A 24,514-nucleotide genomic window follows, 5' to 3' on the forward strand; every position below is an offset into this window, starting at 1 on the left:
TTTACTATTCCTTATTATAATTAAAACAATAATCTTAATAAATAATTGTACAGTGATTGTGTTATGCTGTAAAAATGTATATAGGCACTGTTGATTGATGTATGTGTCTTGTGGTTGTTTTTTTTTTCTTTAATTAAATTCAAAAATTGATTGCACTGCTTACAAAGGTTAGCATGCTGTAATGTCTCAACATGAAAGAAAATGTGCTTTCAGCACATAGTAAGAATGGTTTGCAGTTTGTGTCACAGCCATTTGTTTTACATAAATATTTTTCCTGCTGTCTAAAAAGCCTAAGGATACACATTTGGCACAATATGAAAGACCACATCTTCCCTCATTGTTGTTGATGACAAGAGCATTTTGATACTGCTTTCACAGTTCAAAATATTTTTCTTCCTTTATGTAAGAATCAGAGGATTTACTACAGGAATTTGAATCTGACCTCTTTTTCTGTTTTCACAGTGAAGTAAGCAGGGGTAGTTTGATTTTATTTAGTTTGCTTCTGAGAATGATCTGAGTTTGTTATCCGCACAAAATCATCCATTCCTTGTGCAATAATAAATCTAGAATGCAACTGTTGCTACTGCATATGCAACCTGCTGCAATTCATTACTACATACTACTGACATTGTATATTCAAATCTCAAATTTTGACAACACACTCAACATCTGAGCTATTGTCATTTCACTCAACATGGAGAAAGTGAAACATTTGTCACTGTCAAAGAAGATTGCAGAAGTGTGTCACAATCGTGCTTCCACTGTGTGCATGAATTTTCATTCCAGCTGACATCTCACATAATTCAGTTTAATTAAGAAGTTATTAGTTACCTGGATTTTATGTCACTTAAGGGACGGACACTAAGAAACCAACGTTTTAACAGCACAGACACAAAACAAATAGTGTATTTCATTCACAATTAATTTACACAGAATAAACTGAAATTCACATTCACAGTTAATGAAATGTAATTAATTTACAGTAATTAATTATTCATCATTATCAAATAAATTTCATTAAATGAATTATTTTAGAAGAAGTGTCGCCTGAGAACCAGATCTATAGTGTCTGTTATCACACTGTTAGGGGGTATTCCACAAAATCCCTATTATAGCATCATTATTAGCACATTCTGCCAAGGCTTAGGAGCACTAATTAATCCAAACTCTTAATTTCCTTTTACATGGCATACTGCAATGGTTTGACATATGCACTTATTTAAATAGTTTTGGTAAATTATTTTTTCTGTTCCTGTGTCTATAGATACATAAAATAGAAGTAGGCTGTAACGCATCATGGAATAATCTGTTTCCATTATGTCACATTTATTTGTGTTTTACCAAGAATTAACATGATCAGGTATCACATGCACAGAATATGAGTGACTCCATGCTTTCTGCTTGGCTGAATGTGGTTAATTAGTATGGATAGAGAACATGGTATAATGTAGTAGTAGTATGGACAGAAAGAAAGTACTACTAAAGAGACCTGTGTCATGGGAAACAGTATGCAGAAATGCTAACATACGGAGTTGCTGTTTTCATGATGCTTTTACACTCCTGGAAACCCCATTGTGAACCAGATTTTTGGGAATTGAATCCTCTTTCTGCATTGATATGATGCTATTAAGAGAAGATAAGTTCCTGAACACAAATTACATTCAGAATGTTTCACAAAATAGGTCCTGAGAAATATAGGATTAAGTCAAATATTTTAAATATATTAAAAATGACTGTGTAAATATTTCCATATTTAATTATGTATACACACACAACCTTACCCCAAACCACAACTTTTTTGTGGCTGTAACAATGTGCATTTACCTACCAGCAGACCGGCAATTTCACTACAATTACATGGGTGTGAGAAGTACTTCATTTGAAGAGTTACACCCTAAGGTAGTGTGTGTTTCAGTAAAATGTGTTTTCTCCCTCTAGCCATCAGAATTTTTCTTTTTCTTAAAGAATCTGTGTAAACAAAGTCAATGCAAGAACATTTTTATAAAGCATTTGCATGAGTATGAGTGTTTGGAAATGGAACAGCCTCACACTACTATTGACTGTTGTTAAGTGGTCTAAAAATTTGACCAGTGCAATATGGAGTAGTTGCAAATGACATGTTAATCTGACAGGCTGAGATTACTTCATAAATGGAAAGGATTTTTAATGGAATGGAAATGGTCCTGATGAAAGATACCACTTTTTGTGGAGCACCATCTTCACCTCCATTCCAGCTGTATCGCTGCCTCACAAATGTAAGGACAGAGTGGCCTTCATTTATCACAATAAAAAGTACTTAATTAACCCTTTATGTTATCAGTGTTCTCTCTATGCTTGGAACTACTGCAGTGAAATTATACTTTGGACAACATCAGGAGGATGTTATTTGAGTACTCAAAATACAGATGTGATTTTTACCTTCAATGGTAATAAACACTCCAGAAACGGGGACTAGGGACAGGGTTAGAGTAATATTTCACATGAGATACTGCTTAACTGGCTGAATAACAACAAAGAAAGGTACAGCATCTGTGGTTGTGTCTGACACAATGTCAAGCAGTGGGTTGATTCTATCAGTCTTTTTTTTGCATTATAGTGCATTTATATGTCTAGGGCCATGGATATTAGTGGACTCTAGCAGGCTATGGGTGGGTCTCCCATCCAATAATGTTAGGCACGGATTTTAGGTATGGGTTAGGCATGGATTAATCATAGGTGTTAGGCATTTTCCTATGCAAAAATGGACTGGGCTTCTTACCCAATGACAGATTAAAAGAAGAAAAATAAAGAGAGAGTGGTAGAGGAGTAGTAAGAATAAGAGGAATCTGCTCATACAATATGTTGAGTTATGAGCTGAATAGGAGCAGCGCCATAAAGTGCCATCACCTGGAAGGGCCTTGGAGACACATTGTACAATCTTTGTGGTGAGCAAATCAAGAACCCAATATCAGTTTTCTGCACCATATTAATGTTCATGCTTGTTTAAAGATAAAAACAAACAAGGTGAAAGCATACCCTAAAAGCTTGAAAAAATGATGGGTAATTGATATAGTAAGGAAGGAAGTATGTCATTAGCAAAAAATATGTGATGTTCTCAAATTGTTGGAGAAAACGTGGTGAAAATATACAAGTATTTTGTCACACAGTCATGTATTTTGGTTAGGCAAAACAATCAAATGCTTCTGGGAGAATGTCACCAAGGAAATATCAGCAATATTTAATACAAACTTCAATAAAAACTAACCAGATTTACGAGGGAAAATACCTGAGGAAGTTGGAGACACATATCACTACTTGTTTAGACTATTAAGGAAATGGCTAAATGACCTAACTAATAGCCAATGGAGACACTAAGTAAAGGGAATCTATACAATAGAAAAAATAACAATAAGAAACAGAAACCAAGTCCATATATTTGGAAAATTTGTCAAAAATTGAAGATCTATAGGACTGCTGCTTTTACAGTGGCTGCTTCACCCAGGGGGTTGGGACTTTGTGGTCTTCTTCCTGCATTAGCTGCTCTCTACCCATCCAGTTGGATTTGTTGTGGGCATTTTGTTTCCTCACCTTCCAGTGTGGGCTATGGGCCTTGGGGTGCCAATGATGCAGGCTGAGGATGGTGAACTCTCATACATGAATAGATGAGCTAGAATGTTGTTATTTCTTTGACTGGCTTTCTTGGACCTTTACAGCTTCCAGGGATGAGGTGAACCTGTCAGTGCTCCGCCTCCTTAGCTGTCGTGCTTTTGTTTTCCTTGTGTTTTTCCTGCCCCGCTCCCCGCCCGGTCTCCGCCCGCCTGATTGCCTGCACACCTGCTTTCCATCCCCTCGTCTGCCCTGCCCTATATGTTCCCTGCTTTTCCCTGTCCTGTTGCTAGTTCGTCACAGTGTTTTTCGCCTGTTTCGTCCCCGCGTTTGCTTTATGCTTCTGTCTGCCTGTTTCCCGTTTTTCGACCCCGTTTGTACCCTGACCTCGTTTTTGCCTGCCTCCTTGCCTCGTTCGCTTGATTGCCTGCCTGTCCGGTTCCCCGACCTTGCCTGCTCCGATTTCCCGATCCTCGCTCTGTCCACGGACTGTCTCCCGGTTTTCGACCCTGCTTGTTTTCGGATTAGCGATCTGCCTGACGATTCCGTTAAAGACGCTCGGAACCCGACGCTCCCGTGGTCCGCGCCTGAGTCCCTGCCTGAGCCCCGACAGTACCAAGGATATTTTGCCATGTGGTGGTGATTTTGCCATCTGCTTATGTGAATGGTTTAGCTATTATTGGTTTCTGTTGTGGTTTATATTTGGATGCTCATGGATTGCACTGGAAGGCGGAGGGGGAATGCTGGTGACGCAACCTTCTGGATGGATTGACAGCACTCAGTGGGAGAGGTGGATCATGGGATTTAGATTTTTGGGTGGAATATCCCATCTTCTTTTATATTGATCCTGTTTTTTTTTGATTGGATACAGATCATGTACACACCATTGACTACTGATCCTCTCAACGAATCCTACTCTCAACTTTTACCACAATTACCAAAGTGTATATTAAGTAAGTGTATGTATAGGTGTATTTATATGTATATTTACATAGGCTATATGTGTTTGTGTCAAAGTCCTTTGCATATGGGTATATGCAGGGGTTAAATTGGGCCGGGGCTGTCCAGGGCTCAGCCCTGGCATATGGGCCTACGCGCTTTTATGTCATCAGGGGACGCTCAGCCTCACACATCTTCAACAATGTATATATTTTTACACTTTTCTAGTTCTTAATAATTCAAGCAATGACTAAAACATGTTTCTTTCGTAGCTGCAGAGAACATAAATGAGGTGGTGTAAGAACTTGCAAAACATCAGAACTTTCATGGGGTTTCCCTTTTTTCTGTCAATGGATTTCCTTAACCCTTTTGCACGTAACCTATTTTTTATGCTATGTAGCGTGAGTGTTATGTTGCATGGTTTGCTATGTTTCTTCCGGGTGAGGTTCTCTTCTGGGACTGTAACATCTGAGTGGCACAGACTCGAGAAGGGAATCATTACAGGGTGCACCATCTCCGTGATTCTCTTTTCCCTAGCTATGAACATGCTAGCCAAGTCGGCAGAAGTGGAGTGCAGAGGCCCAAGAACCAAATCTGGAGTGCGGCAGCCCCCTATTCGAGCCTTCATGGATAATCTTACTATAACAACTTCGTCAGTTCCAGGAACTAGATGGATCCTCCAAGGCTTGGAGAGACTGATCACATGGGCTCGGATGTGTTAAACCAGCAAAGTCCAGGTCTCTGGTGTTGAGGAAAGGCAAAGTGTCAGATCGGTTCCGCTTCACACTTGGAGGTACCTGCATTCCATCAGTCACAGAAAAACCTGAGAAGAGCCTTGGGAAATATTTTGACTCCACCCTGAGAGACACCACTGCCTGTCAGTGCTCCGCCTCCTTAGCTGTCGTGCTTTTGTTTTCCTTGTGTTTTTCCTGCCCCGCTCCCCGCCCGGTCTCCGCCCGCCTGATTGCCTGCACACCTGCTTTCCATCCCCTCGTCAGCCTTGCCCTATATGTTCCCTGCTTTTCCCTGTCCTGTTGCTAGTTCGTCAGTGTTTTTCTCCTGTTTCGTCCCCGGCGTTCGCTTTATGCTTCTGTCTGCCTGTTTCCCGTTTTTCGACCCTGCTTGTACCCTGACCTCGTTTTTGCCTGCCTCCTTGCCTCGTTCGCTTGATTGCCTGCCTGTCCGGTTCCCCGACCTTGCCTGCTCCGATTTCCCGATCCTCGCTCTGTCCACGGACTGTCTCCCGGTTTTCGACCCTGCTTGTTTTCGGATTAGCGATCTGCCTGACGATTCCGTTAAAGACGCTTGGAACCCGAAGCTCCCGTGGTCCGCGCCTGAGTCCCTGCCTGAGCCCCGACACTGCCATTTCAACAGCAATTAAAGAGCTAGAAGGGTGGTTGACAGCCGTGGACAAATCGGGTTTGCCAGGAAAGTTTAAGGCCTAGATATACCACAGAGTGGTGGTGGGGCACAGAGTGGTGGTGGGGCCTGTGGCAACAGGCCGTGCTGGGCTAGGCATGATACCAACTCCTAACTACGCCAAAGCCCAGGGCAAAGAAAGGCAAGACCTGGTCCAGCAAGAAGTAAGAGCTACGGTCGAGGAGCTGCGCATGAGCAAGTCTGTGGGCCTGCGGCAACAAGGGGTATGGACTAGATGGGAAGAGGTGATGGACCGTAAGATCTCTTGGTCAGAATTATGGAAGGCAGAGTCCTCCTGTGTGAAATTCCTCATTCAGTCTGTCTATGACGTTTTGCCCAGCCCAGCTAACCTCTTCTGCTGGGGCAGGGTGGAATCACCATCATGCCCCCTGTGCCCAGCAAAAGAGAGCTTGGAACCCATCTTCAGCAGCTGTCCAAAAGCGCTTGCGGAGGGACGCTATAGGTCAATGACCAGGTCAAACGGCTCCAACCAGCAAGACGTGTAATCACATTTATTTGAGCAGGCGACCCTCCCATTCCTTGACCTAAAGTCCAAGCAGGCCTCCTAAGTACAGCTCAGGACTGGCAGATGAGGGTGGATCTTGGGAAGCAACTTAAATTCCCCGAGTACATCATGGAGACGTCGTTGAGACCAGACATCGTCCTGAGCTCAGGAACAACAAAGCAAGTAGTCTTGCTGGAACTCACGGTTCCATGGGAGGAGAGGATGGAGGAGGCCAGTGAGAGAAAGAGGGGGAAATACGCTGAGCTCATGGAGGAATGCCACAAGAGGGGGTGGTGAGCACGGTGTATGCCCATAGAAGTGGGAGGGAGGGGCTTTGCAGGGAAATCTCTGTGTAAGGTCTACTCTCTCCTGGGCATAACTGGTGCCTGCAGAAATAAAGCCATCAGGAGAGTATACTTTGTCTTTAGGAAGGTAATAGAACCCCACATTTTAACGCGTATAATAGCCTAAGTACATGTCATTTGCTAAAACTAAAAAAAAGCACGTTTATATCCGAAGTGAAAAACTTAGTTTTACAAGTTTTGAACTAACCGAGCCCAAACATTTTAATATACCTGTAAGCCTAGTCAGTGATGTTGTATTTTTATTTGTTGTTAATGTAGACATAGTACTCTACAAATGTGATGCATAGGCTTATGCATACTTATAGCCTACTATGTTGATTTGGCAGTATTTATTAATAAGGATTTTATTCACGTTAAAAGGAAATGTGATGTCAACATTAAATACATCGTAGCCTACATAAAATTGCAGTTTTGATAAACAAGAACTGCGATACATTGTGCGCACCTAAAATGTGCTACTGCTAAAAATATAAATATAAAATAATATTCCAGGTAGATGAGCAAAATAATATTTAATAATAATTTTAATTCCTATAATAATGTCACGGAAGCGCTCTGATTCCTTTTGCATTGGCACAGTCAATGGCGGATGTAGCCCAAGCCTGCTACACTGAGAACTAGCGAGTAGTCACCAGGTCTTCATAGTCAGTGAATCTTTGGAGTCCGAAGGAACTGGTGAAGTGAGGAGCTTGTCAACAGTTCAGCAGGTCAGTAGGGGGAGTTTAGAGTCTTCGTAGTCACCGATTCCTTTCAGTCTGAAGGAACCGGTGAACTGAGGAACTTGTCAACAGTTCATCAGGTCAATATGGGGGGTTTAGAGTAGCCGGATCTTTTGCATTGTCCCACATCGTCAGCTGTGCCGAGATGGCCAGTGGGAGGTGCTTCAAGAGTTTTAGCATTCCAGCCATTGGCTAGTTGTCGTCATGTATGTACTGCTGATACACTTTTGTGATAGGCTGCTTCGTGGACAGACCGCATATCTAATATCCACTGGAGGGAGAGTTATAGCTGCTATGCCAGCTAATCAGCGCACATCTTTGCAAAGAGGAAGGAACAAATCTTTTAGACTAGAGATTCAGTACATTCAGTTCACCTCAAAGATTCGTTCAAAAGGATTCGTTCATTCAGGAACTACACATCACTACTTGTCAGTCAGTCAGACAGCACAGATGGCAGAGTGATAGGTGGATGGCAAGATAGGGAGAAAAATATGTCAGAAACTGACACATTTAATAGCAATGTAAATTGCTCTGTTATTCTGCTTAAACAGTGTTTTGATTTTACTAAATGATAGTTTAACGTAAGATAGTTTGCGGCAGATTGCCTCCAATCTGGTAGCTAGCTAACTGTCACATTAAGCTAGATGGCAAGCTCTAGTTAGAGTTCAATTGACAAGCAAGCTAGCACGTATTGAAAACTCTCAGCATTGTCAGGACAATCGTGGTTTGAGCAGAATATCAGAGTAACTCAAATTACACCATGGCTAGGTAATGCAGGCTAGTTTTATCATTTCCTAACTATAACATTAATTAATAACTGGTGTTACTGATCATTTTACAGTAAGATATTGTGCACAAAAATTTTTGAAAGTCGTGGAATTTGACTGTGTTCTCTGTGATGGAATTAAATGTAATATTAGCCTATCGTTTCCACTGTGTGTATTGATGTGGAAGTTAAAATTCTTCTATCTAGCTACTTGGGATAATGTGTCTTCAGTGAGTACACATGTAGTTGCTTCTCCATATTTTCACTTTTCTATCTATAGATTTTGGTTAGAAAGATTGCGAGGAAATGGTGATTGAAATTTTATGGGACTCTGAAAAGTCATGGAAAGGTTTGGAAATTTGAAAAGGTGTTGGCAGTCTGTGTATATTGTAATATTGTAAGATGTAAATTAATTCCAGTTTAATGTAACTATTAAAAAGACTGTTCTATTCATATTACTTTGTATTATTATTCTCTCCTTTAGTGGTAACAACTCCATTCCTATATTTGATACAGATACACAGGAGAGTGCACTTACAGAAAGATTGTGTCATCATCAGCTGTAGTTTTGCACACTGCCAACAGTATCTAGAATGACGTTGATTAGCGTTTTAGTGTTCAGAGCAGAGGGTTGTTTCACCTTGTTATATTTTATTTACAGTTTGTCAAATGACATCAATCAGATTTTGTAGTCTGTGCGCACACACATGTGCAACCATGGCAACCCTGAAACCACAGAGCCCCCCCACATAACAAATCCCAATTTAACCCATGGATATGTGCATGGGTGCACGTGCATGTGCACGTGCATGTCTCTGTTTGAGCGTGTGAGCATGTGTGTGTGTGTGTGTGTGTGTGTGTGAGTGTGTGTGTGTGTGTGTTTGTGACAGAAAGACAAAAAGAGTTTGTGTGGGTTATGTGAGTGTGTGACAGTGTGTTTGTGTGCACATGCAAGTTTGTGCCAGTATGTGCATTTGTAACAATTTATGTGAGAATATGAGTGTGTGCATTCTATGAGTTTATGTGTGCATACTTGTATGTGTTGTGTGAGTAAAGCTCTACCTTCATTATTCTGCTACGCAATTGTATTATCTAATGCAATTATGTGCAGCTGTAAAATTTTACAAGAGGGCAGTTTGGTATCCCTGGCAAGGACATATTGTCTCACACTTCAGATTAAACATTAAACCCAAATCTTCCTTGTATAAGAGGGAGGGAGGAGTCATGGAAGGCAGATAAAAACACATGTTAACTATCTCTCCTACTTCATTCTGCACTGCGTCATACACCTCAACACTACCTTGCACCTTTGCCCCTGGGACCAGACGATACCATGAAACAGAACACAGGTAACCTCCTTTTCTTTAAATCTCTGCATGTCACCATGCCTCACTGCCTTGAAACATTTATTCTTTTTTATTTCTCATAAGCATACTGGGACAAGCAGCTCTTTCTGTGAAAATATGTATATTGTAGGTCAGTGTGTGTTTAACCATGACATTCAAAATGGAAGGAATATATTTATCAAATATACATCAAAACTGAGCTCTCCAGTAGCTCAGTGGTCAAGGCATTCACTTTGAAAGCAAGCTAAGCTTTACATCCTGGATTCAATCCCAGCCCTGTCATCAGCCAATGATGAGGAGCCCACAGCAGAGAAATAAATTGGCCTCATTCCACTAGGAATAGGGGTGGGGATGTTGGCAGGGGTTTTTGTACTAGCATCCTCTGCTGGTCAATTGGCCACCCACTGTCTGTATACAGTTGCACATGAAGAGCCTTCCTCCTAGTCATGTGTGTGCTAGCATAACATGGACTGTGATATGAAAACAAGCAGTACTTGAATGATGTGTTTTAGCTTATGAGCCCTCCTGGAAAGACAATGAGCGACAATGATTTTGTCTAATGACATAATGAGGTATTTCAAATTTTCAAAATTAGGAAAAAAGCATTAGGCATTCCTAATAATAATAATAATAATAATAATAATAATCAGGAGTATTCTCTCTATTATAGTGTTACTCTTCTAGTCTTCAGTTCTTCTAGATAGTAATGCTTCATAGAATAGTACTTCAGAGGAAGAGTAGTGCTCTCCTTGTACACAGTGGTACACTGCATAGTGATGCACTGTAGAGCAGGGCCACTGTGTACAATAGTGCTGCTCTTTAGAACAGTGGTGCAATGTAGAGCAGGGCCACTGTGTACAATAGTGCTGCTCTTTAGAACAGTGGTGCACTGTAGAGCAGGGCCACTGTGTACAATAGTGCTGCTCTTTAGAACTGTCTTTGCAATGTAGAGAAGAGACAGAGACAAAAATAACCAAAAAACAAATAAACAAAAACATTTAGATCAACCACAACTAGCTACTGCGGCACAGATTCATAGCCAACTACATAGCTAGGAGCCAATTATTTCAAATAAACAAAAATCATAATTCTCTAATCTAGGTAAGATTTACATTTTGCACTTTAAATATCATTTCAGTAGATAGACTGTCTGTGTTTCTGCTATATAAATGCTTGGCTGCACAAACTATGTTGTCTTTAAATACAGTCACTGGTCACTGAACCATTTAATGAGCATCATATTAAGTGTGTAAAGAACATAATTAATAGTGTAGAATATTACTTACAGCAACAAATGCAGTTAGGTTGCAAATGAGAAAATGAGATTTTAATTGGACTCAAACACACATCTTTAGCCACAGTAACTATGAGGAAGAAAAGTAATGATGGACATTTCATGTAAACAGTAGGGAAACAGATAGACAGCTGCATTCCTAGTTGGCTGTGGTTACTCAATAAATGCCTAAAATAACAAAATACTGCTGTAATGCACACTGTTTTTTTATGAAATGCTAAGAACTCCTACAGTATCTATGACTAACAGTGAAGAATGAGGTTTTCCAGGCTTTCCCAGGCTTCAGACAAATAAAATATGTTTAACTAAACATAGACACTGTGTCCATCCTTTTTCTTTGTCACACACATTAGACATTAGATGTTAGCTGAAAATGTACTGAAAGTGTCAATCAACATACTATCCCAAAAAACTCTGGGCTTGTGAATGATCACAAATGTTTGTTTAGTTCAGAGTTTCTCAGACCTAGTCCTGGGGAACCACCATGCACCATATGATGATTTTGATTCCAGCTGAGCTCTCAGTTACTTTGATTTAATTGTTAAATGAAAATGAATCAGAGTGTGATACCACTGTACAAACACATAAAGAGTTTTTTTCTAAGATGTACATGAACACTTTTCTAAGGAAACATGTAATAATAAGTGCCTCTCTAAGTTTTTTTATTCGTTTTAGACTGAAGTGGCAGGCAATAACATGTGAAGCACATTCCTTTCAAAAAGAATTCATTACACATAAAATATAGTCAAATAAAGTCAAATAAATTAAATATTTAAATAACAGCTCAAGCAAGCCTAATTAATTAAGAGCGCAGCTGGATTAAAAAAACATTCTGCTCCACATAACCAGGGCTGGGCAACGCTTGCCGAAGCTGAAGGCAACTCTGGTGTTGTTTGCAGAGTACCACCGTTTCTAAGCACAGCAGGCAGTCAGAGTGCTGTGATATTGGCTTTGTGATTGTGCCTAAATTATCTCCTGTCGGTTTTTAACATTTATAACATAGGTAAGTAAATGGCCGTTTGTACAACGTTTTTAATTAAAACCTTGTTGACCAACACATTTACTTAAAATTTCTTGATGCATATATGAGAGCATGATGTCACTATCACTGAATGTATTGCGCGTTTTGCGAATGTATTCTGTGGTTGCACAGAATCCAAGAATGCAGATCAACACCATAATTATTTATCATGAAATGCCCTCATGAAACAATGTACATAGAACACTATAGATAGAGCAAGTTAGCATGCACAACAATTTGGAACATTTATCTCCTTGCCTTCCCTTTAACAATTTACAAAATTGTTGTTTCATTAAATGGTTATTCTACCACTGATTTCATCTGAGCTTTTTATTTAATATGGGATATTTCAGTTTGAAACTTTAAACATCAGACATAAGAAAAAGTCAGACATCAGACTTACAATTTCCATATGCTCTATGTTTAGAGGGGAGCTACTGAAATTAATTTGAAGAGATTTATGATATGAACAGTATCTGAATCTGAAGTGTACGGATCCCCGTAATATGTAGTGGCTTTGAGTCTTGGCTACTGGTGAAGTTACCGTTTATTTTCTTCCTTTAACACAGTACATCTTGAATAAACATGGTAAAACACCACCGTAAGAGCTCGTGCCTCATTACGTGTCCATAAACTGTTAAACTTAACGCACACGAAACTTTCTTTTACGAAAGCTGTAACCTTACTGAATTCCGCTTCCGTTTCCTAAAAATAATAAACCATTTAGCGGGTTATTTACATGAAGTATTCTGAACTTTGTCCTGTAAGCCTCGAACTTGGCTGGCCATACTATCAGCCATAGCCTAGGATGATCCGTAGAGAAAGTCAAAACCCTGATGAAAACAAGTTGCTTTTCAATAGACATCTCTTTCTTATCACTTACAAACACCAAAAACCAGGTGAAGAATCTTTCTGTGAATGTATCAATGTGCAGTTTGTGCAAAACTAGGCATCAAAGTTTCAGCATTTGCAACCTGAGTGAAAAACAACTCTTGCTTTCTCAAGGAGCCACATGTCATTTACATAATCCTTGAAAGTCTTCTCTAGTTTTGTTTCAGCACCACTTTAGTTGTCTGGCTTCTCATTAATCTTTGAAACAATGAAACAAAAGTAGGCTGGCTGGGCTCTGGGTTTTCAGTACATGATAGAAAATGATCAGTAATGAAACAAATACAATTAACTTTTTTAAATATAGCTCCTATAATACAGCTTTTATTTTTCTGCAAGATTGCTCTGGTGTGTGTTTCAGCCATTCAAAATATGAGTGAAATATGAAACTTGCATTACTCCGGGAACAAAGTCCACAGAAAATCTTTGGCAAAGTGCTGGGACAGTCACTTCAGATGTTAACAAAAAAATTAAAATAAGCCACTGCAAAATTAAGAATGCTGACAAAAGAAATAAAAATTAATAATTTTCTATTGGCTAATTATTGTGACCTTAATATGAAGTGTGAACCTTAATTTGTATGCAATTTTGATGCAATTGTGATGTATCTGACATATCCATCATTCATCTGCTAACACTGTTGGACAGCCCCTGCAAAATAGACATATAGAAAGAATTGATTCTGCTAGCAGTGGATGGCAGTTTTTACATTTAATACGAAAATAAAAATAAAAACTTTTGGCGGCAGGAAAGTGTGAAGCTATAGACTTTGACACACTGATGGAAGGAGAGGATACCATGGCAATTATTTGTTAATGATTGCCACCAGCCTGCCACATTTTCCAGGCTGGGATTAAGGTTCTGTTCTTAACTGTGTAAATGTGTCTGAGAGAGTTAAAAATGAATGAGCTGGTAGAGCTTCAATTTTATCTGGTGCACACAGTTAGAGGCCACAAATGGTTCCAGAGTTAACTCTGCTGTGTTTAAAGAACATCAAAAGCCCACAAAGACACCTAATGCAGGACACATTGTGCAATATTGTATTTTGGAACAAGGAAAACAGAAAAAATTATGAGGTGAAAAATACACATTCATAGCAGGAAAATCAGGGTGGAAAATAACATGTGTATGTGCATTTGAGAGCTGCCTTGACTTTTCTTACTGGGTCCTAAATTTGTTTAACCTGTTATCTCACCATTTACTTTTGTTATTGCAGGACTGGGGGATGTCACAGACCTAACAGAGTAAGTCATCATGTTTTTTGTTATTTCACTGGGAGGACAGGGTGATGTAATTAATGACCTGATCCTATAGACAAAATCTTGCAGGTTCAGTTATGTTCAAGTTTGTACCTTTGTGCCATTGCTTCAGTTACACACCCACCTGATAAATGGAATCTTTGTGACAGGACTTTACATTTGAGGCAATCCTGTGCCAGGATGTCTTGAGTTGTTTAAAAATGGGATTTGGCCTTTGCTTCTACAGCATACCTGGGATATAGAGTTTGCTATGGTTCTGAAGCAGTGGACAGTGAAAATGGTGACTGATGCTAACACTGAACTTCATGATTTTGTGCTCTGTTTTGCAGTGAATTGCTAAAATGTCACATGGATTAACAAGTGCTCATTTATAATAACATCTGTGGTAGATATATCCTTACAAATATAACAATATTGTTCAATGCAAACAGGAAAGGTGCAATATTTTTGATAACACATGCTAAATTTGCACACATGGAAGTAAAAATAATTACTTATTGCCTGCAATATTCAATATATTTTCACATATAAAGCAAAAAACATTCTTTTGGATTATGACTGAATATTTTATGCTGACTTTTTGATATGTAAAACTAACATGTCCAATTCAGATTTAACAGAGTAGGAAGAGTTTTATGGGTTAGTTTGGTTGTGGTTAGAGAAACCCAACAATGTCCATAACCATGGTCCTAACTTTTTTTTCTCACTACAGGAAGTTTACTTTCAATCCTAAAATTGGGATTGACAATCCAGCTCTGATCATCTCAGATGACTCAGGTAACACAATTTTACCAAAAGACAAGGAACACCCCAACTAACTGCAGAAAAATGAACCTGACTACAGTTCTGACTATGCATGGTTTGAAGAGAATAACACCAGAACATTGCAGTGGCCAGCATGGAATCCCAAACTCAACCTGATAGGAAGTCTTTGAAATTAATTGGAAAGCAGAATTATAGCAAGGCCTAGACAGTCCTCTTCATTAGTGAAGCTTTCTGATGCTTCTACAGAAGACCATGGTCATTACAAGCAAAGGCAAGCCAACATGCATACAATTTGTTGGAATAAAAACGTGTTTTATTCATAGCTACCTATGTCCCATGAGTTTTAGTAAGACAGTGAAGCAAATGTAGCTGCTCCCCTTGTGCACTGTAGTAACTTCATGCAGCTATCAGCATTGCACACATACATCTTTGTCCCTCCATATCTGACATGAAAGAGGTTGAATTTTTTTTCAACAAGCGACAGGCTACTATGTTTCTGCACACTGTTGGGGGTGGTGGAAATGGTCTTATGAAAATATTACTAATAAAACTACTTTTTCAAAGATTAACTGAATAATGGTGTGAAAATGAAGTCCAACATTTTTTGCAGAGCCATTCAGGATTCAAAGTAAACACTGACTTTGTTTTTGTCTAATAAATTGAGGCAGTTTACCCACTGCCTCAACATCCACATGTCTATCCCAAAGTCTGTCTGTCTGCTCCCATATCTGTGGTTCTGTCCCCTGTTTAAGATGGTGGTATGCCTTTGTCCCGCTGCAGTGTCTGTCCATGGGCTTGAGCCACGGCTGTGTCTGCTACGGCGTGAGGAAGGTGAGAGTTTTGGGTTCCATCTGCGCATAGAGAGAGGCTGCCATGGCCACGTGATCAGGCAGGTGGAGCCATGGGGCGTGGCTGAGCGCAGCGGGCTGAGGGATGGGGACCGACTGCTGGAGGTCAACAGGCACTTTGTGGATGATCTTGGACACCTTGAGGTGAATGATCTTCCATCACCCCGTATCATCCCTCTCCAGCTCTGACTTCATCCAGAGCTCTATCAATAATTTATGTCCCCCTTCCAGTCCATCTCTGTGCCTTGTGCCTGTCTTTGTGCTCACTGTATGCCATAGTTTCCTGTGTCTGACCCTGAGCTCAGTGTGTGCTGATGTTTCTTTGTTTATACTTTTTACCTTTATACAACCCTTTTTGGAACCACTAGGTGCACATCAGGCTCATCTCAATCTCTGCAGCCTCACAGCAGTGCTGAAGTGAGAAGAACACAATCAGAATGCAATACATATAAGCCAATGGCTATTTTATACACTACAAGTTCCACAGTGCACCACAGTGAAGTAGGTGCCACTTGGAAGACAGGATAGCTACTCCACTGTCATTTGATCAACTGCAGGTGCCTGACAGATGACAGGATGCCCAAGAGTGGCGTGATGAGGAAGTTCTGGCCAACCTATCCACCTTTATCCCAGGCAGCATGAAGCTGATTAGCTCCAGCACATGACACTGCTGATTTCAAATCCAAGCCATAGGGCTCAGTCTGCAACTGAGATGTCCCTTTAACATCTGAGCCACTCAGGGGCCTGAGTGCAATGTTGGCTTATTCTATGCATAGTGTACACTGATGTTTCCTGACTATGTATCTCAGGTAGCTCAAAGAATTCAAGTAAGCGGGCAACAGCTGTGTCTCCTGGTACTTGGGGGAGAGGAGTACAACCAGGCTGTATCAGAAGGTTGTGACCTTCAAGCCCTCACCAGCACTCATCGTGGACAGGACTGTGCCCAGCCAAGACTCTGTTACATTGCTAGGGACCCCAACTCAGGCCTGGGCATCAGTATCATCCCAGTTGAGGGTAAGCCAAAAGAAACCAGAAGTACTAACATGAATGCATAACTGCGTCTTTATACAAAAACAACATGAAGGTAGCTGCATATACAAGTATGCCATGTGTGGACATATTGTCAAAATCACAATTTATATTTCAGTGGCCATGTGTCTCTGTAACTGCATATATATTAAATGTCAAAGGCAAGTGAAGAGTTTGTATCATAGGATATATTTTAATATAACACAGTTCTTCATATTACTTCATGTATCATGGGGGCCAGAAAAAGTGATCAAGGTCAGCACAAAAATATCCACATATTATTCACAAACAATGTGCAAATACATGTATGTATGTATGTGTGAATAGACATCAGAACAATAAAAAAGTATGCATAAGTCTTATTTTCACATTTAGAACAGAGACGTTCTCTGAGGTCATGATGTACAATGCAGACTATAGACTACTCCTGTGGTGTGGTGATTTATTCTTAACTCTGTTTTAACTCTGGATCCCAAAGGGAAGATTATCCTTTTCACTCTCTACCATCTGTGGACGTTTTGTTGGTTTCAATCTTCCCAAGAGCAAGTTGTATAAACAATACCTCCCTATATGTAATAGTAAGGTGCTCCACTAAGATATATCTCTGTCCACAGGGCTTCAGAATTTGACCATATCACATTGCCTCTAGTACAGCCTTGGTGATTTCTTTGATGTACCTTTTCTCTTCTTTTCATGCCATAACAGCTCTAACTTGCACATTTTCTGTCAGGCACTCCGAAAATTCCATTGTTGAGAGCACCATATTAAATAAAATGTAATAGGCTGATTTAATGACTGGAGACAGGCATGTGACAGCATTGTGTGGGTTGGGTCTGCAGGAGAGAAGGGCCGGTACTCTCTGAACACAGTGACTGATGGACCCGCAGAAAGGGCAGGCGTGCGGAGGGGAGACCGTCTTATATGGATCAATGGAGCCATGGTGTCAGATCTCACACTCTCTGCTCTCAACAAGATGGTAGGCTGACACTTCCAGGACTCCTATTTGTTTAACCATACTCAGCCTCACTCCACAACAGTGTTATGATTGATATTATTATAGTTCCTGATTGATTGATTGAGTGGAGACAGGCATGGATAGGTACACCTACCAAGAAAACACTACTAAGACTACTACTACTACAACTAATAATAATAATAATAATAATAATAATAATAATGTTGCAGTTGCTTTTATTTTCTTAGCAGGTGGCACTGTCCACATTGGACTACAGAGATTATAGTTTTATGTGCTATCCACATATACTGTACATATTATCTACTGAAGCAAGTCTGGTAAAGTACCTACTAAGCTATTATTAACTTTTATTTAACCAATTTGAGTTTTAGTGCCATAGACAATTGGGTTTTTATTTCAAGAATAAATCATGTTGTTTCCATGCATTTCATCTAACCAAATGTCCAAATACTTGTAGGTCAACACAAGATTAAAGGTAAAACCCCCCCTTCAATGCTTCCATTAGTCTGTGACCATGAATGGAGTCTTCCTTGGATTTAGCAGTTTCAGATGAAAAAGCTGATTTTGATTTTGAATTTCATCAGATGCTAGTAAAAAACCCTGAAAGGTCTTCTCAATCATTTGGGCACTTGAATAAACTATAGTGTCATCAGCATATAAGTGGAGTTTGGCAGACCTCACATATATTTATGTCATTGACGTACAATGGAAAAAGAACAGGACCTAAAACTGAACTCTAGGGGACCCCCTTCATGATCATATGGAACTCAGATTTCATACCTCTTGTGCCAGTCTGTGCAATAGCAGGGCATTGTCAACAGTGCTGAAAGCCTTTGATAAGTCTTGAAATAGAGAAACACAGTGATGTTTATTCACTTAGGATATTATTACAAAGAAAAGCTTTCAATTTTGAGTGTATAAATTTTTCCCAAATTTTAGCAAGCACAGACAATTTTAGCAATTTTGATACAAGATGACAGCTACCCAGTTATACGTGCAAGCCTTTGGTTCAAAAAGACCAGTTCTTTAAGTGTTTTTGCTCTTTTAGCATCATCTCATCCATCAGAATATGTGCCTCTCAGGTGAGGAAATGTGGGGACCACGTGAGTGTTCTGGTGATTGACAGTGAGAGTGAGAGGAGCTACATCCGGTGTCGCATGCCCATCCTTCCCACTATGGCAGGTACTCACAACCTGCCCCATCGCCCCCGCAAACTCCACCTGCAACAGGGACCTGAGGGATACGGCTTTCTGCTGAGGCAGGAGAAGATGGCATCAGGGCGCATCTGTGAGGAACACTAACGTACACACACACACGGACACATGGACACGCAGACAGAAGGTCATGCCTGCACACACATTCATGTGCGCACACTTTCACATGTTCACTAAGCATGCATACATACACGCACACGCACACGCACACGCACTCACACACTCACATGCTCACACACTCACATGCTCACACACCCATGTAAAGAAATGTTGACATTTTCATGCATACACATTTACATTTATATGCACACACATAGATATGAACACCCACAGGCATGCATGTACCCCCAGTCAGACATATCCACACACAAAAGCCTACACAGAAACACTCCAAAATCTTGTGCAAAGGCTTCCAAGAAGAGTGGAAGCTGTTATAGCTGCAAAAGGGGGACCAACTCCATTTTAGAGTATATGTATTTGAATACAATGTCATTACAGTCCCTGTTGGTGTAATGGTCAGGCGTCCGAATACTTTTGGCCATATAGTGTATATGCATATTTTGGCTCTTATCCAGAATATCTTACAAAAGTGCACTCGATAGGATTGGGCAATTACCTGGGCAGATACTCAATCATAAGTGCCATCCTTGAAATGTAGTGACACTGTGGAATACATTGCTACAGTGGGAGTAAATACTACCATACAACCATAAGTTATTACTACCATATGTTTGTATTGTGACAATGCATTTACCACAGGGCTTATACCACTGCAGTGCCCCCAGGCTTTAATCTTTAATGCTTAATTAAATTTTGCAGATACCAGCTTTACTAGTGTTAGGAGGGGGGTGCATCACAGTTCAGACAGCCCAGGTATAATCTGAATAAGGAGATTTTGAGTCTACACCAGAAAATGGACAGTCATTGTGCTGTTCTGCCAGTTGTGGGGAACTCATTTCACCTCTTGGGAACAAGGGTAGAGAAGGGATATGAACAAGCATGAGCATGAGACATGCACACACACACTCACACACACACATATACACATAAATAATAAATGTTCTTTTACATGGAAAGCACTAGTGTACACATACACATTAGTCTCAAGCCTCACACTGACTTCAGCCTTATGTGCTTCATTTCAGCTCTTTTAAGCTCTCTGTTAAAACAGAGCTGAAATATAGAGATCCCAGGACTATCTGCCTTCTCTGTGTGTGTGTGTGTGTGTGTGTGTGTGTGTGTGTGTGTGTGTGTGTGTGTGTGTGTGCGTGTGTGTGTGCGCGTGCGCGCTTGTGCAGCTCACCGGCTGCGTGAGGTGGATGCTGGCAGCCCGGCGGAGAAGGCTGGGATGGATGATGGGGACATGCTACTGGCTGTGAACGGAGAAGCAGTAGAGCACCTGGAGCATGAGGACATCGTCCACAGAGTGCGGCAAAGCGGGCAGCAAGTCACCCTCACTACCATCCATGCCCAGGGGGGGGACTTCTACACTCAGGTGGGGCTGAACTCAGTGAGGCTGCAAAGTATTTCTACGAGGCTCTACCTAACAATGCCACCCGGTTTGACAGGGGCAATTGTGAAAGTTCTGTAGTCTTTATGGGAAAGCAGAAGGGGAAAAGGTGTATCTTTTGTAATACCATGGTTTTGACACAGCAATTATTTATGTTTCCTGCCTTGAAGCTTTAAATATCTTGGGGATTCTAATGTTTGAAAGTTATATTACAGACATTATATTACAAAAATAACCCTTTAAAGGGTAACTTATGCAAAAATCTACATTGTTCCTTACCGTGCAGCTTTGTAGGTGTGCATACTAAAAAGCATGGGACTGCTTTTATAGTGGAAAAATCTCCATTTTCTTCCACAGCATTTTCATGCCTTTTCATCATTGTGAACACTGCCTCTCTCCAATGCATGAGTAATATTCAAAATTAAATTAAAATTCCCCGCAATTCCCCCTAATCATTACATAATATTTCAGCCATTCGTTTTTATTTTAGATCTACATTAAAATATGGAACATGTGCAATAATGAAAGGTACACTAATGTTCCCTAGATAGGCTCTATAAGAGGCTTAGAACAACCATAAAAGGTTTCTGCTAGTATGCTTTGCAATGAAAACAGCTGAGACATTTTTCAGACTAGATACCTTCTACAGCAAAATGGAAACATTATTAGGTATAAAATAACAGAGAAGTTGTCCAAAACAATGGGCAAATTTGGCCCAAATATTAATGATGTGGCCTAATGTATCATTCATTCCCATTTCTCTCCATCTGAAGCTAGGGCTATCTCCTCTGCTTTTCTGTGAGGATTGCCCTCATGAAAGGGAACAAAAAAGGACAACACTGCGCTCTACTGATCCCCCCAAGGAAGTACAGACTTACCCTCCCTGTACACGACTATGTGTCCTTGAGAGAGGGCCAGCTGGCTTTGGCTTTCATTTGGGCTGCGTGCCGCAAAAACCAGGAACCTTCATAGGCCAGGTACTACTTGCCTGTACATGTTCAAAAACGACATTAACTGCCTCAGTGCATGCGCACAAAAGCATCTGCAACAATTTGCAAATATGAAACACCAGGCCAGATACTGCTTGTCCTGAGTGACACAATACATATGCTGAGCAGTAGTCAATTTTAAATTTGCAAACACAAAATACAGCCAATAGATTAATCTTTGCAGCACACTGTAAAGTGAATGGTGTGTGCCACTGTGATGCAGTTAAGTCTTTCATCCTGTAGGTAGCAGAAGGTGGGTCAGGAAAGAAGGCTGGACTCTTTGAGGGTGATGTGGTGATAGAAGTGAATGGACAGAATGTGGAGGAGGAATATCTGGAAGATGTGGTCATGCTGGTGAAAGAGGGGGGATGTTTCCTCCGTATGTTGGTGGTGGAGAGGCCTGAGTACGAGAAGCTCAAACAAAGTGGGACACCCATTACACCAAGTCTCATTCTTCATAGCTCTCAGGTAACAGCAATGCACACACACACCTACATCAGCATGCCCACACATACACAAAAATTACATGCACACTCATACAAACATGTATGCACTCTCACACACAGAGAAACATACATATCCGTATGAAAGCATGCATATGCATGCAAACCTGCACACCCACCCACCCACACACACACATGCATGCACACATACACTCACACAGACACCTCCTGAATGGGGCAGCAGTGTAGCATAGTGGTTAAGGAGCAGGACTCGTAACCAAAAAAAAAAGGTTGCCGGTTCGATCCCCACTGGGGCACTGCTGCTGTACCCTTGGGCAAGGTACTTAACCCACAGTTGCCTCAGTAAATATCCAGCTGTATAAATGGATAACATTGTAAAGAACTGTAACCTATGTAAGTCGCTTTTGATAAAAGCGTCTGCCAAATGAATAAATGTAAATGTAAATGTTTTGCACAGGCAGAAGACACAACACACAAACTCATGTAAAGATAAAACCACATGCACTTATTGTACACACCCACGTAACGTAAAGAACACACATAAACATCAAGCACACACTTACCCTTGTACTTACAATCACAAGTACAGTACATGCTGTTATGATACACAGAGATAACAAAATACAAAAATTGTCTATAGCACAAACATGTTATTTATATGTTTTATTCTTAACATATGGTTAATGTACATGATCATGAGGCAGAGCCTATGTCTATCAGTTGAAAAACCATTGCATAATTTGACCATTAATCAATAAATGGATCATTCGATTGACTGATATGCTGATTAATTTTATATATATACTTGCTCTTTTCTTTTTTAGGCTGCAGAAACTCCAGACAATTCCCTCCTGTGAAAGAACATCTGAGATTTCATAATGACCATAATTATTTTAAAAATTTAAGTGATTAACTTAAATTTATTTATTTGTTGCTGAGAAGGGGAAACCTAAGTCTATCTTATGCTACAGAACACAAATACTCCAGTAGCAATGATAGTCCTGTAGGCCTACAGGGTCAGTCCTGCAGAAATTTTAAGAGGTCCATTCTGAAAGAGTGGAAGGGAGAGGTTTTGAGCTGTATGATTCTTTTCATGAAAGCTGTCTGATTCCAGACAACCCTGCAATTGCAAATTTAAAATCTCAGTGAATGGGTGGTATATGCAAGCATGCATGTGTGTTGTACTGCTGCACACCTCAAAAAAATCATTCATTACTGCCACTCCTCTTACTTTTTTGCCCTCTGCTATGGCCTGACAACCCATACCTTCCAACAATAAATTGAGAAAGGCTGATTCTTTTGACGCGTGCATCAACAGAAATCCTGCTATAGTCCATGTCTGCCAGAAAGTTAAAGTTAAACAAAAGAGCTTTGCAGAAGTGTGAGAAAAATATAATTTTAAATTATTTTTAACTTTAAAAAATGTCTGGGGTTAATTATAAGTGAGAAATAAGCAGTTATGCAACATCCAGCTGAATGTCTTCTCTGCCTGTGTATTTATCCGTAATGTTTCTGTAAATGAAAGTAACGATATCTTAATTAAGACACACTGTATAAATATGTAACATTTAAATAAAAATACTTACTGAATTATTGTTTGCCTTTTTCAACTAAAATATTTTAATAATTTTATTTCATTGTTTAATGACATTTCTAAATGTCCTGGTTTTTACACTGAAGATTGTAAAAATACTGTCCACTGCCTCTTTATCTGACATTCAGAATTGAAAGAGATGGACTGGGGCTAAGGGCCATGTGAAAGACTAGAGCGTTGTTCAAGGGTGTAGTACCTCAGACATGGCTTCTTGTCTGTAAATGAAGGCATAAATAAACAATATCAAATGAATACATTCATTACAATGTTAGAAAATTATTAGAACACTGTGACAATTGTAGGAATCCTTGTTATATTTATGGTCAGTTATCAGAGATCTTCACTCTGAACCTGAAACTGCTTTTTATACAGTATTTATGTGGATTTTCCAAATATGTAGACTGGTGAAGATACTTAAATGTAATAACTGAATAATGCAATGTTTATCAGCCCTGGCTCTTACTGTACACTGTGTTTTCAGACTTTTTTTTCAAGTGTTTTGTCTTTTAGGTTTGAATATACTGTTTCTCCATACTGATCTCAGTTTGACAGTTAATCCACTACAAGTCTTGTTTGACTAAAAGTTAAAGATGTGCCTGTACTAGTAAAGGTAAATGGTATGTTCAATATATATCTGATAATGTTCGCTCCTTTAAAAAAATAGGGGCAAATGAAGCTTCATTTTTCAATGAGTTGTTCTATGTGCTAAAAACTGTTATAGGAACCAAATATTTGTATTTAAATTAATTGAACACCAGTTTTGTCACTATTTTTGAGAGGCTCAAATTAACAAAAATGTCTTTGTCCTATTAAAAATTACAGCCATACAAAAATTAAAACAAAAATGAATTACCTTACAATGACATCCTTTTGTTTGAAAGTCATTATGATTACTGGCTGTATTTTCAAGTTTGGAGATATGTCATGGTTTTTGTTTGTACACAGTCTACACAACCTCTTGTGGGTGGGGTGGAAGGGGCAAAGCGCAGGGGCGGAGCTATAGGCGGGGCAGTTGCCCC

At 40.0% G+C, this 24,514-nt stretch overlaps 1 protein-coding gene across 1 annotated transcript; it reads left to right on the forward strand.

Moving 5' to 3' along the window:
- Positions 1–4,934: 4,934 nt before the first annotated feature.
- Positions 4,935–24,011, forward strand: pdzd3b (PDZ domain containing 3b). Its single transcript, XM_036523183.1, is given in 14 exon segments — positions 4,935–5,239; positions 5,241–5,401; positions 5,908–6,405; positions 6,408–6,830; positions 14,064–14,091; positions 14,819–14,883; positions 15,652–15,863; positions 16,529–16,733; positions 17,588–17,724; positions 18,807–19,011; positions 20,237–20,433; positions 21,222–21,425; positions 21,681–21,905; positions 24,006–24,011. Coding segments are annotated over 14 exon segments (2,871 nt in total).
- The last annotated feature ends 503 nt before the right edge of the window (positions 24,012–24,514 follow it).

Source organism: Megalops cyprinoides, chromosome 3, assembly GCF_013368585.1.
Source record: "Megalops cyprinoides isolate fMegCyp1 chromosome 3, fMegCyp1.pri, whole genome shotgun sequence".
NCBI classification, from domain to species: domain Eukaryota; kingdom Metazoa; phylum Chordata; class Actinopteri; order Elopiformes; family Megalopidae; genus Megalops; species Megalops cyprinoides.